This window comes from Dromaius novaehollandiae, chromosome 2 (genome assembly GCF_036370855.1).
Source record: "Dromaius novaehollandiae isolate bDroNov1 chromosome 2, bDroNov1.hap1, whole genome shotgun sequence".
In the NCBI taxonomy this organism is placed as follows: domain Eukaryota; kingdom Metazoa; phylum Chordata; class Aves; order Casuariiformes; family Dromaiidae; genus Dromaius; species Dromaius novaehollandiae.
In genome coordinates, this window is record NC_088099.1 from 155,726,126 (window position 1) to 155,743,617 (window position 17,492).

At 40.3% G+C, this 17,492-nt stretch overlaps 1 protein-coding gene across 2 annotated transcripts in view; it reads left to right on the plus strand.

Moving 5' to 3' along the window:
- The window catches only part of DEPTOR (DEP domain containing MTOR interacting protein), a 75,040-nt gene that overhangs the window by 15,663 nt on the left and 41,885 nt on the right, over positions 1 to 17,492 (plus strand). For both annotated transcript variants that reach the window (XM_064507832.1, XM_026110115.2), the window contains 2 exons: positions 12,727 to 12,905; positions 14,999 to 15,122. In XM_064507832.1, coding sequence (XP_064363902.1) covers positions 12,727 to 12,905; positions 14,999 to 15,122 — 303 coding nt within the window. The remainder of the gene's footprint in view (positions 1 to 12,726; positions 12,906 to 14,998; positions 15,123 to 17,492) is intronic.

The following is a 17,492-nucleotide window of genomic DNA, read 5'->3' on the forward strand; positions in this document are numbered from 1 at the left end:
GATCTTACATAGCTCTCCGTTCAGAAAGCCTGTTGTAATTACATTCCAATTAAGACCTGATTGCTAACATTTGTGTTATGCTTAGATAGCCAGGGCTAGGAATGGGCTGTACCATGGCACACTCTTTAGCATGCCTCCATGTGTCTAGGTAGCCACGGCGCAAAAAGCAGCTGCCCAGCTGTGGTTGTTCGCCTCATCTAAAGAGCAGCCATACGCCAGCTGCCTGCAGAGCCTACATTGCTTCATGACAGGTGATGGCAAGACCCTTCCTGCTTTTGTCCTGTTGCCCGTCTAAAGCCTATCCTGAAATAGCCATGCAACGTGTTTCAGATTCAAGTCCAGATCTGACCCAGAGAGTGAAGCATGTTGTAAACATAACCATTTTGTTCTAATCTAGTTCTACTAGCAAAGCAAAAGCAAAGCTGATGCTATTACTTAACGAATAAGGAGCAGGGTGCATGCTCTGACTTACTAAAGCAATAGTAAGCCATAGTTTGAATTTACTCTCAGAGCACATAAATACCTGTTCACTGTGATTTCTTCATGCGCAGAGATAATTTTTCCAGGAATGAGAGATGGCAAACACATGCCCCAACAATGGGCGCAAGCTGTGCAGAAAAGCTTGCACAACTTCTCTGGGCTCCATTTTTTCTTAATTTATTATTTTAAAGAAAAATTCCCTTTTAATTTAAAGAGCAGAGGAAAAATGTTTCTGTAATGTTTATCTTTTGAAAGCTCATCTACTGGTGAATGTCTAACAAGGCCTAATCAAACAAGACAAGATCCTTGATAGCGTACTGACAGAAGGCCTGTTCATGAAAAGTGGTTATGCAGCAGCTGTGTATCTGTTCATATCAGGTATCAGGCACTGGAAAATGCTGAGCTCAACCGAAGAAGCCATCCCCAGGCTAGATTTTTGCAAATGTAAAAACCTTTAAATAGATTTAATCCTTAACTAGAGTCTTTTTTAATACGTTTTCCTCAGTGATGAAGTTCTTCATTAACCTGTAAGAATTTAAGCACATAAGTAACTTCATTCCTTTGATTAATCCCCTTAAATTCAAATACACATAATTATTTACATCTTATGTGTTTGTATGGCTTATATAAAGACAGGGATTTAAAGCAGATAGGATGGTTCTTCGTCTTTAAAGCATTTGTGGTAGAGAGCAATCATTTCTGGGTTTAAAAGATGAATACAGTAATGTTATGGTGCAGAATTGTTGAGTAAAATCACTGTTCCCATTTAGCATAGATGCATTTTGAAATCACTTAATGTAGTTTGCGGCAATCAATAACTTTCCAAGGTATTTTTCATTTTCTCTGTAGATGATGATCCATTTCTTCTTTTTTATCTGGCACTTGGAATGAAACTTTATTGGATGTTACAGGTTCCTCTTTAAGAAAAACTTATATAATTTAACAGAATGTTAATTGGAATTATACTGATTTGCAGCCTGCAGCTGGCTGTGAAGGTCATACGGACTTATATCATACAGTCAAAGCAACATTTTTCTTGAGCAAACATGACAACTTAAGGGAACTGAAAAGGGCTTCTATCCCATTTTGATTTATGTTCTTTAATAATTACATACTTTATATTATTTGAATAAATAAAATTTTAAAAATTGTATGTCATTCTATAAAATGAGATCTCAGATGAGGGGCTGAAAGGTTCCTACAAGCCAGCGACTTGGGCCTCTGCTGGACGAATGGAGACAGGAAACCCAGCTGAGGTGCAGACGTACAGAAACTTCACCGAAAGGTGAAACGCAGCATTGGGTCATGGAGCTTGCAGAGTGATCCTCTGCCCTTGCAGTCCCTCCTGGTGTCTGCGCGGTGATTTAGCAAGGATGCAGACCTGCGCCTTGGCCTCTGCATATGCTGCTAGCCAGCTGATGGGGTTTTCAGAGCAGAACCCCAGCTATTTTTTGACACTCTTGTGTACCACAAAGGATATAGTATTTCACTCAGCTATGCCAGTGCTGAAGGAAGATATACCACTGGTGTTCTCGTGTTGACTGGGAGATAACAACAGGCCAGTGAAATACCTGTCCCTCCAGTCAGGCATGTTATTGTAAGGAATAGCATGAATTTGCACAGTAAAAATGAAAAGCAAGTGATTTTCTGTTGCAGAAGGAAGGAAGCACTCTCACAAATAGGGACCTCCCTTGTCATGCTTACAGCTGCTGTGCTTTGGCCAGCACATGAGGAAGGGCAGATGTCAGGCTTACATGGAAGAAATGCTCTCTAGAGCAGAACTCTCAAACGTGATCTGTTTATATCTTAAAACCAGCAAAGCAAATTTTTGTGATTTATATATGATTATATACCCCGTAATATGTATTCCATGTATATGGGTTACCTTAGTCCATTGATTAACATTGCATTTGCATCATTTCAGCATTAACAATGGAATTAAGATTACAGAGTACGTTATCAGCATTTGACTTTGTAGTTACCTTACAATGTTTGGTGTCAACGGAGCCCAACTCCACTCTGGCTTACAGAGATATTTTTCTGATACTAAAACACTCTTAGAACCTCCTGCACACACGCTTCAAATTACACACTTAGAAGTTAATGCACTATGAGGTTAATTGCATTTATTAGTTCATTAACAGAAACCATGTGCCCTTTCTAACGTGAAAGAGAAACCCCTATGATGCATATACCTTTGTCTCTTGTGGAAACGAATAGAACTTTTAGTGAATCCTTTCAAAATCTTAGATGGCTTCTGTTTGTATATCTGCATAACCACTTTCACTAAAAGCCTTAATATAAACAGCAAATGACTTAATATAGGCAACACTGCTGAGCTCTTTTTTTTTTTCCAGTTGACATGAAACAGGACTTCAGAAAGACTGAGTCCTGATATAGTGCATTTAAAGGCCAGACTGATATCTTTACTCCCCGTGGTTCTCCCAGAGTTGTTCACAGAAATCAGTGTAACTCATGTAACTATAAAACATGGGACTGGAAGCGGATGGGACATGGGACTGCAGAAGCTATATCACATAACTCTTTTAATGCATTTACCACACTTATCTAAATGCTAGGTAGGTTCTTGCCTCGGCTAATAATTTCAAACTTTTGCTCCAGAACTTTGTCTGATTTTTAACTTAGGATTCCTCAAGCTACCATCACTTCAACAGCTTTTCCTGCGCTCTGCTGCTTACTCACCTGGAAATTTATAGAGAGCAATTATGTTCCTCTTGCTTTCTGTTCTGATCAGGCTGGACTAGCCAGGATCTTTTCCTCTCTGCTCAGGAGACTGGCTCATCATTTCTCATACTGGTGTAGTGCTTCTTCACTCTGTCTCTTTGAGTTTGTCCTTATCGTTCGTGAATGAGGATGGCATGAATGTGGTGACATGATGTCCTGACAGCATCATAGACAATGGCAAGAACTGTTCCCTGTCATTAATGGGAACATCCCAATTAGTACAACCTAAGATTGCCTTTCAATTTTGTGTGGTCTCCAGATGTCAGTGGCTTATAGTCAGTGAAAGTTCAGCTACTGCACATTCAGCTATTTTTTACTACCTGTTGCTTTCATCCTCTAAGTTCACAGGTTTTAGAAGAGCTTTTTGTTGTTAGCGCAGGATCTTGCATTTTATAGTCTTACCTTTTCTTCCATTTCTGTTTTTGCAAACACACAGAGGTCATCCAGTTACAGTTTAACCATTGCTGGGTAATCTAGTCCAAAGGATCTTCACTTCAAGTGTTTAAAAATTTGCATCAGTTCCAATTTGATTTTATAGTTCAGTGTTCGACCACTGGATTTCAGCAGACCTCTGCAAGATGGTGGAAAGAACTCCCTTGAATCATGTCCTCTGTCAGTGCAACAACCTGTAGATTGCAATGTTGGCAGCCAAAGGAGGTAAAAAGTATGAAGCAGTACCAAAATATAATAAGATTATTTTTTATTCAAAAAATCCAACACAGTGTGTCATTTCTAGTCAGTATTTTTTGACTTACTGCTTTAACAGCTTCTTCAGAATAAAAATAAAGCACAGTCATTGCAGTTATATTGAACATGAAGAAAGGAATCTGTTTATTTAGACTGTGAAGAGGTAAACTAAGTGTGATGGTTTTAATACTACATACTATATATTGTAATAATATTGCACCAACACTCATTTTAGCATGAGTCTACATATTTTTCAGAAGTGAGCAAAAAGTCTTAAATTACAGTCTCAATGTGAACTTTTGATTGCTATTAGTAGTAAATAACACTAAGTATTTTACTACTCATTTTATTACCTGTCAAGTACTGACAACTTATGCTTAGTGGCATTTATCTTTACATAACACAGCAATTGGATACCTCACAAGTTGATATTTACAGTTTTGTGCAGAGATGAAAAAAAAGTGCTAAAAACAATGTAAATACTGCAGCAGTGTGACATATTAGTGATGGAGGCAGAACATCTTTTGACTGCTTTCAGCAGGGTTGCCCAGGAGCGTTGAAAGGAGTGCCAGTGGTTGCTGCTTTGCTGAGGAGTGTAAAATGTGGGCGACCGGGAGGTCCGGTGGCTCTCACTGCCGCCAAGGAGAGCCGTCAGGTCTGCGGTGCTCGCGTTGGGAGCAGCCACGCCTGGAAGGGCTGCAAGATCCAGCCTTACCCAAAGCAACAAAACATCTCACCAAACCTGTATTTGTCACTTATTTATAGGGCGGGAGAATTATCACAACTGCACTTGTGATAATGCAAGAGATGAATTTCAGGTCTCCCGTGGATCTCAGGCAGATGGCCGTAGTTTCTCCTGGAGATGCCACTGCAAACCTTTTCAGCACAGCTGTGCTTTGCGGGTGTGATGGATCTGCTTCTCTCACCGTGCCGTGGGAGATGGGCAGATGGGGAAGAGCTCCCCGTTTCTGAGGGAGCCTGAAACCTGCTGTGCACGGTTCGAGAGTGGAGCCAGGTCACACTCAGCTTCTCCCTGATCCTGGGGTGGCGAGGGTATAAGGGACCTCAGCCCGTGTGCTCTGTGCTCCCCAGCCCTTTGGGCCGCAGGGTGCCTCCGCTGAGGCAGACCTGCCACTGGGCAGCCCCTTCCCCCTTTCTTGTGCCGTCGCTCCAGCTTGCTGGATGGCAGCGATAACTGCAACAGCTGTGGCAGTACAGATTGTGCTGTTTGACCTGCGTTTACCCAGTTTGGCATTTCAAAGGAACATTCGCCTCTCCCTTCCACGTTACAGATCTACGTTCTCTTAAATGAATCATGCTGCTTTTTCATAGGTCTCCCATGACTCTTACACTGCCCCTTCCTCAGTTTCCTATGTATAAAATATTTCCTTTATTGAGAGTGATTTTTTGGCATAAGTCCGCGAGAGCTGATGGTTTTTTTGGCTACTATGTTAATCCAGCCAAGTGATGTCTATAACATTTGTCCTATGTTTTCTGATCCACACTTTGAAATTACAGTGGTTTCCCTCTCAGTTATAGAAGTCTTTAGTTTAGATTTATGATGATAATGTTCTTCCTTCCACAGAAAACATCAGTCCACACAGTATTCTGAAATACAGGAAATGCCATTTAAACATAAGAAATAAATTTTTTATTCTACGGGTGACCAAACACTGGAACAGGTTGCCCAGAGAGGTTGTGGGGGCTCCATCCTTGGAGACACTCAAAACCCGACCGGACGTGGTCCTGAGCAGTCTGCTCTCGGTGACCCTGCTTGAGCAGTGAGGTTTGTCTATATGATCTCCAGATGTGCCTGCCAACCTCAACTACTCCATGATTCTGATTCATTGATCTAGTAAGCAGAAGAATATCTTTGCAATGGAGATGCAGAAGAATAATACGAATTAATCCTAGTTGATGGACATAAGCAAAGACAGCATGTTCTTCAATGAAAAGTAAACCAGGCCTTTTTAGGATGCACATAGTAGTATAACATAGACCTTGACCTGAATGCATTCGTTCCATGCATGCATCCGAGCTTGTCCATATGTGAGTGAGAAACACAATTATATTTGACTTGCTTATAGGGGGAGGAAACTGTGAGTTGTCTAGTTCTGATTGCTTCAGCACAGAAACCAAACGGCTAGAATTAAACAGACAGACTTCCACTTTCCTTATGACTGGGGGCAAGTGAAATAATAACATGCCTTCATTTTGTTTTCTGCTTTGTAAAGCCCAGTTCTACAGTTTTTATGCTTTCCAGTGAGACCTAAGTGCTGAAGGTTAAAGTGTTCAGGCAGTTAGAAGTATTCATTCATGTTTATACATGTTTTGATTAAAAGTAAAATGAAAGTGAAATGACTTGGCAGGCAGATTATCAGCTTTCACAGCTTTTCACAGCTAGGTGGACATAGGGAGAAAGTGTAGTTAGAATTGCAGTCCTGCAAGATATTGAGCATGCCTGCTTCTCTGAAAAGGGAGGTGAACAAATAATACTTTGATTTGGTGATACTGTTATGCTACTGCTGCTCAGGAATATATCACAGCAGAAAGAGAAAAGTGGAGGGGAGTCAGCAGAAGTCCAGTGTACACATTACCCTCCCTTATGGGGTCAAACCCTAGAAAAATGCCAGTTCCCAAACTTGATGTAAAAGTCGTCTAAAGACCATATTTACATTTATTGCTTTAGCAGATTAACATTAACATTATTATGATGTGGTGTTTTAAATGAAGACTGGACTCAGACTGCACCCCTTTAGGTTTAAAAATCCAAACCTCAGTGTTGTAAGTGGTCTCTGATTTCATGGCAGGTTGGTACAAACACACTTGTCTAATTCCTTGAGCGGCCTGGAGTGATCCCAATGGAAGCTGTGGGTCTGGATCTTGGACTGAATTTGTCTCTAATTCCATGGCAGGCTGTGGGCCATGCATGTATCTACTTCCCAGAGCTTGCTTTTACCCCACCAATGTTGGTAAGGCATTAGGAGTATTCAGGAATGTCCTTGTGCATGCTCAATTGCACGATCATTGACCTTACTACCTTCTGAACTTATAGATAAGATATAGATAAGAACTTAATGAAAGAGGCAGTCTCAGTGTTTTATTTGAAGGCTCAGCAGCCTTGGTGCAGTGTAGCTACTTTGGAAGCTTTGGGCTCACAATTATCTGCCTGCTTTGTGTGCCAGGACGCTGGTTATTTGCGATCTCTCTCTAGCTGGCTCCTTCTTCTGGCATCTTCCCCTCAGTTGGCTACGTAGCTATGGGCAAAACCCAGAGGTCCACACGAGGGTGAGACCCTGGAACAGGACATTGTTCGAAGACACCCTCTGTAACCCTCTTTCAGGTGGTAGCATTTCTTCTCGGCCATGTGTACTAACACAGAGATGTCTTCATCGTTTTTTTGCAGTACGACCCCATCTTTTACAGAGTATTTTAGCTCCCATGAATAACAAGTAACAGAACTAAATGACGGCAGAGCTGAAGCATAAATAGAAAGAGGAACAGGCAACCACTAACCACTGACACTTCAGCTGAGGATTGGCAAGCCTCTCTGGAAATGCTTGTCCCAGCAGTGCACATTGCATTTGCATAGTACCTTCGTGGTCACCTCTGTGTACAAAGTTTATATCATCACTGACTTTTTTTTGCTGACTGACAGTGCAAAGGCAGAAGTTTAATTTAAAGGAATTTATTATACCTAGGTATCTCATGTAGTTCTGTATTCTCCTGTATGTTTATATATACCCGAACACCAACGTATGCTCCCTTGTTTTGTATTGTATTATGTCTGCAGCTGAGCTGTGGGTTTTAAATTTCAGTGGGAATTATGCTTCTATGTCACTAAGACACTTTTAAAAATGCCAGCTTTAGTAAGGAGCTACTGTGCTGTAGACAGATTATATGCTGCCATTTATGTACTCCTTTCTAACAACCAAACTTTGTAACCTCTAGGAAGGCACAAACGTTTTCTCCCTTCTGTTTTTTAATTGGAAAGGAGTAATTCTGCCTACCAGTGGAACACCTTAGTTGTCATTTGAGAACAGGTGTGGAAAAATTGTGCTCTTTAGCCACCATAAATTGTTCTTATCTTTCCAATAGTTCCTGCTATTTGGGCAGTATATATTTTTTTAATCCATACATCCCTTTGACAATGGAGATTGTGACTTTTTTTACTTGGATATAAGTAAATCCTTCTCTGACAGAAGTTCCAAATATGTGAAACATGTGAATGAATTTGAAGATGACAGAAACCATCTGCAATGTTTTCTGCCTTGGCTTTTCACTATTAACTTTTAAAGGATCATGTGCGGCTTTGTTCAGAGTCTACCTGAAGTTCATAAGATTGTAGAAGTTAAATGATGCGTAACACGTGCTGTCCTGCCCCAGGTGCATCTTCATTTTTTTTTCCAGGCCCTCTATTCAGATCCTGATATCCATAGCTGCAGGAACCTGAGCATGGCAGGGTTGTCCCATCTGTGAGTGGAAATGTCCCAGAGACCATGTGAGCGTGAAGTGTTCCCAAATTCATTGGAGTGAAATGGCAGGATCACTTGTGGGCTGCCCCAGAAGGAAGCAGCGTGGGTGGCTGGGGCCACCTTAAACTCTCTCTTCACTAGAGTTTTATTCTGCTGTTTAAAAAAAAATGCACTTCCCTAATGGTATATTCTGTGTGTGTGTGTGTCTGTGTGTGTGTAAAATTGCTTCAGGAAGGGATCTGACTGTTTAAGGGAAGCAAATGAGAGGAGCGCAATATGTAAGTCTTCATACTATATTGTCTATCAAGTGTCAGAACCAAACTGTTCCCTCCACATTTTTTCTGAGCTTTGCTAGGATAAATTTAGGGACAGTATAGGGTGTACTAGAGAATGGCAGATGAATTATTCAGAAAATTACCAAGAAAAGAAGTCTTTTTTTTGTCTTTTGATGCTTAGATGGACTGAATGGCATTCTGCAAGATACATGTTAACCAAACACAAACTACTAGACTTAGTAGAAAGAACGGTCCAGGAGAAATATTTGGACTGTAGTCCAGTTAATGACATCATTACTGTCTTCATCTGACATATTTGCCTTTTATGGCAGATACAGAAGAAAATTCAGACTCCTGTGCAGTCGCTGCCGGTGCAAAGTCCTTACCAGTTGATTCAGAGAAAAATGCAAGAAACTTTAAGATATATAATTTTCACAATGGAAAACATAAAGTAAGCTTCAGGTAGCTGAGAGAGCTCTTTCTTCCTGAGTTAGTGCCTGATTCTTGGTTTCTTAAGCAAAGATCTTGATTTTTCCTTTGTCATAGCTTTTCTGACAGTAGGTATAGAAGATGCCTAACAGCTTCTCTACAAATAACATTGTTCCTGATTAACTCTGAACGCAATTTACTGTGAAAGAGGAGCACATTGTTCTGGGTTAGCCATGTCTGTGCACTTTTACTTGCAGTAAAAGTTGCTACGTGTCGTTGATTAGGAACAACTCTTGTTTAGACAAGCCCCCAAGAAAACTGTTCTGGCATGCATGCATGCAAATACAGACTGCCTTTATTTGCTGTAAGCAGGAATGTGAGCCATGGATATCAATTTGTAAATATTAAAGGGTCACATATGCTTGTGCCAGGAAATTGCTCAAATGCTTTAGCTCTCACTTTGTTTTAGACAGGTAGGGCAGACTGTGGCCCCCAGTGCAAAATCTGCCCTGTAATCTTGAATAATATATGGAATTATATATGGGTGATAATATACTGGTGTGCACAGGAGTATTTTCTGAGTTAAGCTTTTAAAGTTGTTGAAATGGACAACTTTATAAAGGCTTGTTCAGCCAAGATTTCCCCTCATCACCCCTTCCTTCACCTTCTGCCTTCCATCCTGTCTCCCTTCAGACTGATCAGATTTTGTCGGTGAACTCGTTTTCCTAAGTAGCTCTTGAGAAAAACTCCTTATAGCTGGAGAAGTATGATTGATGTCAAATTATGTCTTTTCCAGGCATAATAAAGACTAGCTGACAAAATGTGATTAACGTTACTTAAAGGAAAGCCATCAAGGTCTTTGGTGAGAAGCCGGCTTCTGAATGCCATGGGATAAAGAATTCACCAGTTCTCTTGATCCTTGGTTCCAGTGTGTGTAATTGCATTCACTGTTACATTTCTCCCTTTTTATCCTCATTTGATTTGGCTCCTGATAAATATGGCTGAACACTGACACATTTTTAGAATAATTCCTGCCCAAATTCGATTTATATACAGAAATATAAGCTCAGTGACTTTATCTGAGGTTTTTGTATTCATAGTCTACGCTAAATGTAATTCGAGTTTACTGAACTACTTTTCTTCCATACAGTTTGGTTTTTAGCAGGTTCAAAGAGGTGAAGGAGTCCTGACTTAGAGAGAACGGTGTACACTGCCTGAGAGAAAACCTGAATTCCCTTTCTCCATTCTAAGTCATTTAGCCCGGAAGCAATTCAGTATGGATACCATTGCTATACACGGCAGAATAAGTTCCCACTTCCACTTGGAAACTGTGGATAGATTGGATTTTCAGCCTCGTTTCTTGAGGCTTACGTGATCATGCTCTGTTTGGCTTAATTTGGCTTAATGATTTTGTAACGTCTTAGCAAATTTGGATCCAATTTAGCAAGTGGGTGGAGATAATTAAGGTAATGAAATTTCTTCCAGTCTTAGGAATATAGGCAAAAAGGTATAGGAGAGGGTCCCTAAAAATGCTCTGAGTGAGGAAAAAGGTTATAGTGGGAACCTCTATCTTGTGACATGAGAGGGAACTAAAAAGAAAACACTTGTAAGTCCACCCGCTGCAGAAAAACCTTCAGTCAGAATTTAAGGCATAAATCCTCAGTTCTGGTGCTCTTGGCTACTTGCTTGGATATGAAATACCATACCAGTCTTGGCACACTTTAACACATGGATTGTACAAAGAATTTGGTGGAACAGGGTTCCCCTCTTGGTCAGATTTGGTGTTAGATCGGCTCTCCTCATTTACACTTTCACCAGTGTCTCAAAGGTGGGTTGAGCCTTTTGCATATGTATTATATGCTTTTTCCATATTTTTGTTCGTACAGAGTATTGTGCCACATGAGACTTGATGAACATTAATAGAACCTGAAATACATTTTAAATGTAAAACTCAGTGAAAAATACTCATAATTGCATGTTCTATAATTAAAACTGTGTAGGCCTTTCTTTCTAAGTACGGCAACAGCTGTTAGAGCACATCTGGAAAATGCATTTTAAGCAAAGACATTTTTGCTCAGAGAATTTCACAATGCATGGGATATTTACCAGTTCTCCTTTCCAGAATACCGTTCTGATTTATCTGTGTTTTTAATATAAAAGAATTCATTTTTCATGATGTTTGCAAATCTGGCTTTGAATTTGTATCACAGACTGGGTGTTCCAGTGTAGTTCAAGGCAAAGTACTGCAAAACACAAACATTGCTGTGTTCCTATCTATAGATATCATTAGGCAGAAGTCTACTTAAGCCTTGTCTAATGCCCAAATAGTATTATCTTTAACTTTTTTGGCCAAATATTTTCCCTTTCTTTGACTCCGAAGAGAAATCATTATTTCACACTGGAATCACACTGAGAGGAAGGTTGGTGTCATGGCTGGGCCCCTACTCTGCGCTTCTTGAGACTCATGTTAATACCCTCCTACACCAACTCCCTTTTTAGAAAACAGAGGTAGTTGCACCTCCCTTGAATTATTATAGCATTACTCAGAACTTCTCTGAAGTTGGTGAGAGTACTTACAAGGTCAGATCCTGGGCACTTGGAAGTAATGGCAATATTTCCATTTGTGATATAGGAGCCCAAGAATTGTGGCTTCCATGCTTTCTTCATCAGTGTTGTATATATAAGACATTTAAAAAAAGAATTACTAAGATTGTTGATTAAAATGGAGAAGTAATAAGAATGCAGAAAACTTTCAAAAATTTCTATCTATTAGTTTATTGATAAACAGATCATTACACATGATATTGGTTTGGAAAAATGACTGTAAATAAAGGTGGGGAACCCTGAAGCTTTTACTAACTAGCAAGGTGATTCTTCAAACAGGGTTTTGCACTCTGAGCCAAATGTCTCAAAAACAGCTACCTAACTTGCTTGCAAGATTATGGGTGAGATTTTGCAGGTAGATCTGATGATAAAATTTCTTCAAACAGATACCTCTGATAATAAAATTTCTTCAAACAGATAGCATTTACACATGGTTCCCAGAGTGAGAAATCAGTTTTCCTTCATTTCGAGTGGGAGGCAACTTTTGTATGCCAGATCGCATTGTGTTGAAACAGCTTTGTGGCTGATTTTTGTATCATAAATGCTCTACTTGCTGTGCAGCTGGAGGCAAAATGCAGTTACCCAACCAATGAATAAGGTACAGCCAAAAAAGCAAATGAGGTTCAAAAAGAAGTATGGTGGTGATACTGCAAAATAAAAGAGCAACATAGAATGTATTAGTGGTAATGTGGGAAAATTAGTTCCAAATTATTGACAGTTTAATTGACATACAGGAAACAGTTTAATGTGCTTAGAATGTTATGCTGTTCTTCATTTTTTAGTCTTTTCCACTGGACAGAAAACCATTTTTTCCATGTACTGGGTTTAAAATTATAACAAGTTGCTCATGTGGATTGTTTGGCAGTCGGACCCTACCACTGCACGTCTGAAAGAAACTTTTCCTCTTGCATTCAAAAGCTGCAAAGCCCTTCTTGTGAACCAGGCATGGGGACGTTTGCCAAACTTTTCCCAATCTTGCTAGTTACGTAGATCCTTTGCAAAGGATATTCATAAGGTGATTTGACCCACAGGCTCAGGCTGCATGAAGAAAAGGTCATTAAGGATCGAAGGCACCACCTCAAGACATATCCCAACTGTTTTGTTGCCAAAGAGCTGATTGATTGGCTGATTGACCATAAAGAGGCCTCCGACCGAGAGACAGCAATTAAACTTGTGCAGAAATTGTTGGATCACAGCATTATCCATCATGGTAAGTGCAATATCAGCTGCTACAACCGTTCCAAGCTGAGTTTTATTGACTCCAGTGGAACAGCCAGGGAGCTGCTGCTCACCCTCCTTGGTCACGTGTAGGACAGGTCAGATCCTTTCCCAGTGCCAACGAAAGCCTGTCCCTTGCACTGTGCTGTTCCACAAGGTCCCCCACGTGCTGAGGGATACTGAGAGGCAAAAGAGGTAGAAAATGGAGCCTGGAGATCCCAAACTACGTTCCCCAGGTGCATGCAGGGGTTGAAGTTGCAGGAGACCGTGTTGCTGCTTTGTGTCTGCAGGTAGTGGCCGCTGGCCCTGTCCCCTGCTGCAGCAGGGTCTCCCGCTGCAGTCGCCCCTGTTTTCCCCAGCACACAGCCTGCTCCTCCCCTTCCAGCTGAAAATCTCATCTGAAAAATAAGCCGGCAAAAAAGGTCATTTTTCTCACATGCATTACTTCTCCGTCTCTGTCCCTCACACCAGCTGCACAAACATTTGTGCTGGTACAGCTGCAAGAACGTTAGTTGTCAAACTGTGCCCTGATTAATTTTCTCCTAAACTTGCTGCCTCTTTCGGCCCCGTTCCATTCAGCTTCCTGAATAACAATTTGCAATTATGAAAAGGAGACTGCCTTTGTGATAGCATTTTGTCGCCTTTTGGTGCACGAAAAGGCAAGAAAGCACAGAACCAAAGAAGATCCAAGCCCTGTATTTCAAGTGTGTGGTATTACTGATTATATTAGAAAAAAAATTAGCATATGTTTCTTTTTTAATAGAAAATAGAGTAATTTTGCTAACTGACAGATGTTGACTTTATACAGAGGTCATCGTATGTGCATCAATACTGCTGCTATCAGCAATACATTAACAACACCTTAATTAAAGGAAGAAAATGCACATGCTGAATGAGTGCTACTTGTACAGCTTCTGCTTGGCTAAAAATTAAAATTCTGGGTTGTTATGGAAACTGGGAATCACGGTAGATAGTTAAAGAATAGAGTAATTATAGGGTATTCAAATCTGACTGCTTAATCCTCTATTGAGAAAATGTCACTGAAGAGTTACATGGATTCCTGAGTGACTTAATTTAATTGAGCAATAGATGTTTTATTGCTGAATGCCTGTTTAAAACTTTAACAATCTTCAATCGTTTTCCACCTCAGAATCCAGTTGCATACTGTCACTTCCATACAAATTATATAGAGAGTACATATACATACATATATATTTATATAACATATAGACCTGATGGATTTTGAGAATTTTCATGTATTGCACTCAAAGATAATAAAATTATTTTTCAGGTATACTTTGACTTAGGGCAAATTCAGATAGGTTCAGTCAGGTTCTGCAAGGTGCTCAGAGCATCTTTTCACCTCCAGTGACAAGTGACAGTAGTACCAGTTCCCGTTGCATGCGAGTGCCCGTGGTGCAGAAGGTGAGCCCATGCATGTGGGCTGACAGCTCTGCTAAGAATGGTTTGGGTGGGATGTCATCTCCCTTAACATATGCCCTTCCTGCGGCTCTGTTCTGGCATTTACAGGAATCCTCCATCAGCTGCTCTTATAAATCCCTATTTAGCATTTCTCAGTATACTCCCGTTGTACCTTGCATTTGCTAGCTGGCATGGCAAAGCAATTGGGACAATTTATGGGGTAGAAGGCTTTGCTTTTAACTGTTTCTGCAGCAAGTCTCAGGTTTCCTACAGCATTGCTTAACTGATGCAAGTAACATTAAGAAGTTAGTCATTCCTTAAATTACTGAGCATCCTACTCATCTTTAAACAAACAAGCTCCCTGTTTTCATCAAAAGGCTTTCCAGGTATATAACAAATGGAATGTTTTCTTGCTGTTTATGTTTGTTGCAGTGCTCACTGAAACAGATGAATACCTGTATCCCTCAGACAGAAATGTTGTTATCTGTCTAAAATTTATCTTCGATCTTTCATCCTTTATTAACACACAATACAGTTGTATGCTAAGAAAGATAGGGGGTTAGACCGCAAACACACTGTTTTGAAGTTCACCAGCAAGACCTGCTAAATGGATTCTCAGCTCTTTAACATCACTGTGATGCTTTTTTTAATTTTATATTTCAGTTTGTGATGAGCATAAAGAATTCAAGGATGCCAAACTCTTCTACCGCTTTAGAAAGGATGATGGGACATTTCCACTGGATAACGAGGCAAAGGTGTTCATGAGAGGACAGAGACTGTATGAAAAGTATGTTGCATTTCGTATCCATAATGTGTTGATAATGGTACCATAGGAGGCAAATGATATTTGATAATCTTACTTTGAATAGTCAGATACTTCCAAATCATGCAGTAATGGCTCTGTGTAATCACGTAGCTTATTTTCTAACCCTTCTTTCGCTTTCCTATGTTCCTTTCGCTGTTCTACAGTGTTCACTTGTAGCATTTTCTTCAAAATGAAATTGCATTTTGTTCTGTTCTGTCTTGTAAATCCATCCTATATGAGAACCCAGTGTACATTTAAGCCCTTGCCTTCTACCAGTAAAAATAATTACTAATGGATGATTTTCCATCTAAAATTGTAATCACAAGACCTAAAACTTTAGTATAGCAAAATGTACTGAACAAGTAGCTACATGTCTGTTGAGACGCCATATCTATGGCTTCACCAGTAGATATAATTTTAAATAATAAGTGAAGCTAATCTTCACTGTTCCAGTCTACAAAGTTTCTGCTTCAGAAAGATTATGTTAAAAGTAGCTGCAAAAAAAACCCAGCCAAGAACACTGAATTAAGATTTGAAATAGACGATTATGCTGAGATACTGAATATCCCACTAGATTATTCCTGTCAAAAAACTAGGCAGTTTAACTATGCTCGCAAATCTATAATTAATTACATTTTTATTCAGGATGTAGGGATTGTAACGTACTTTCAAGCAGAGTGAACCCAGAATGAAGCAGAAAGTACACATGTTGGCATATACTATGAACTAACGCAACAGGCGTGATGTGTTATTTACCAAAGAGCTTTAAGTCTTATTCTAGACTTAATGCAGCACGCGCTCGTGCTCAATTAGAGCAGAAAGTCCACAACAGCCATGAGTGACATGGTATCATATGGCTGGATTAATTTTGCTTCTCTCTTATAATAAAGCAAAAATGAATAGTTGCGCAGAGAAAGATATTAAATGGAAGGCTAAAACCATACCATGATCCCCCCTGCTCGAAAGACCCCCTATTTCTCAGGCATCCCAGGGTTTTCCAGATTCCCAGAGCATTGCCAGCCCCTTCCACTTCACCCGCACAAGAGGGCAAATGTGGAAGACTGACAGAGCTGGGGAAAAGCTGCCAAATCCACTGTTCAAAGCTGACTTTCCTGCCAGGTGACTGGGTGTGTAGCTGGAAGTACCTCTGAAACACTCGCCAGCTCTTCAGGTTGCTGCCTGCTTTCCGCAGAGTGCAGCCCTGGCCCCGAAGCTTGGAGCTGCTTCTGCTGTGGCCAGCGGAGTACGTGTAGTTTAGGTTAGACGTTTCGGGTCAGTGAGAGACCAAACTAAAAGCATATGTAGTGAGGAATCCTTGCGAAATATTGGTGTATGAAGAGTGGCAGGACTGAAGGATGACCTCTGAAATTCGGGACATTTGGTGCAATGATGAAGGTTCATCATTGAGATGCACCCTGAGTGCTATTTTTCGCCTCTAGCAGAAATCCCTAGTGATATGCTGTTTTCTAAGCTGAATGGTTTGTGATCCAAATTATCTTTGTACTTCCTGCTTCTATAGATTACATGAGTCTTTCCTGAGGAGAGAAAAGAGTGGAAAAATGAGGCCCCAGTTGCTTTCTCTAAATGTTATTGTCACATAACATCTCATTAACCTTAGAGGCTTCCTGCTGTGTTCTTGGTCAAGACGCCATTCTCTTGCACTCATTCGGTCTTCTGTAAATGAAAAACAGAAACACTCTTTGTTAGTAGTGCAAGTTTGCAAAGTGCTTTCATACTCTTGTGTGATGAGTAAAGTAGCTACTTGTACAAAGACCAAGAGATCAGTGGAAAGACCTATGCAGACTGTGTATTTTTTAGTGAAACTCTGTTACAGGTATCAGGCCAATCCCATGTTTAAAAGCTGATGATAGATACTGTTTTCAAGGTTGGAAGGATATGAAGGACAATTTGATGAAAGAGCAATTAAACTGAGATATCAAACAATAATTGTAAATTCCACTCCTTTTGTTCCACCCATCAGATAAATTTTCCTGAGACTCAGTGGCTGTGAGTATTCCGAGTAAAACTAAATTAGTTAAAACAGAAGAAAATACACTTACAGGAATCCTTCGCTGGGTCCACTAGGGAACAGCAACTGAATCTCCCATTGCAAAAATCCCCTATGCCTTACTGAGCAAAACATTTGCTCCTTTAGACTCTGTCAACACACAGTGCCTGCAGACCTAACCTATACTGCGAACAGTCAATTGGCATGCCTACAACTGCAAACCTTCTGTGTCTATTTGTAGCTTATATGAGCAAAATCATTTTTTATTGTTGTAGCTGATAACAGTCCCATGCCTGGAAGGAGTCACGGTAGGAAAAATACTGTTGTACCAGGGTATCTGCTTC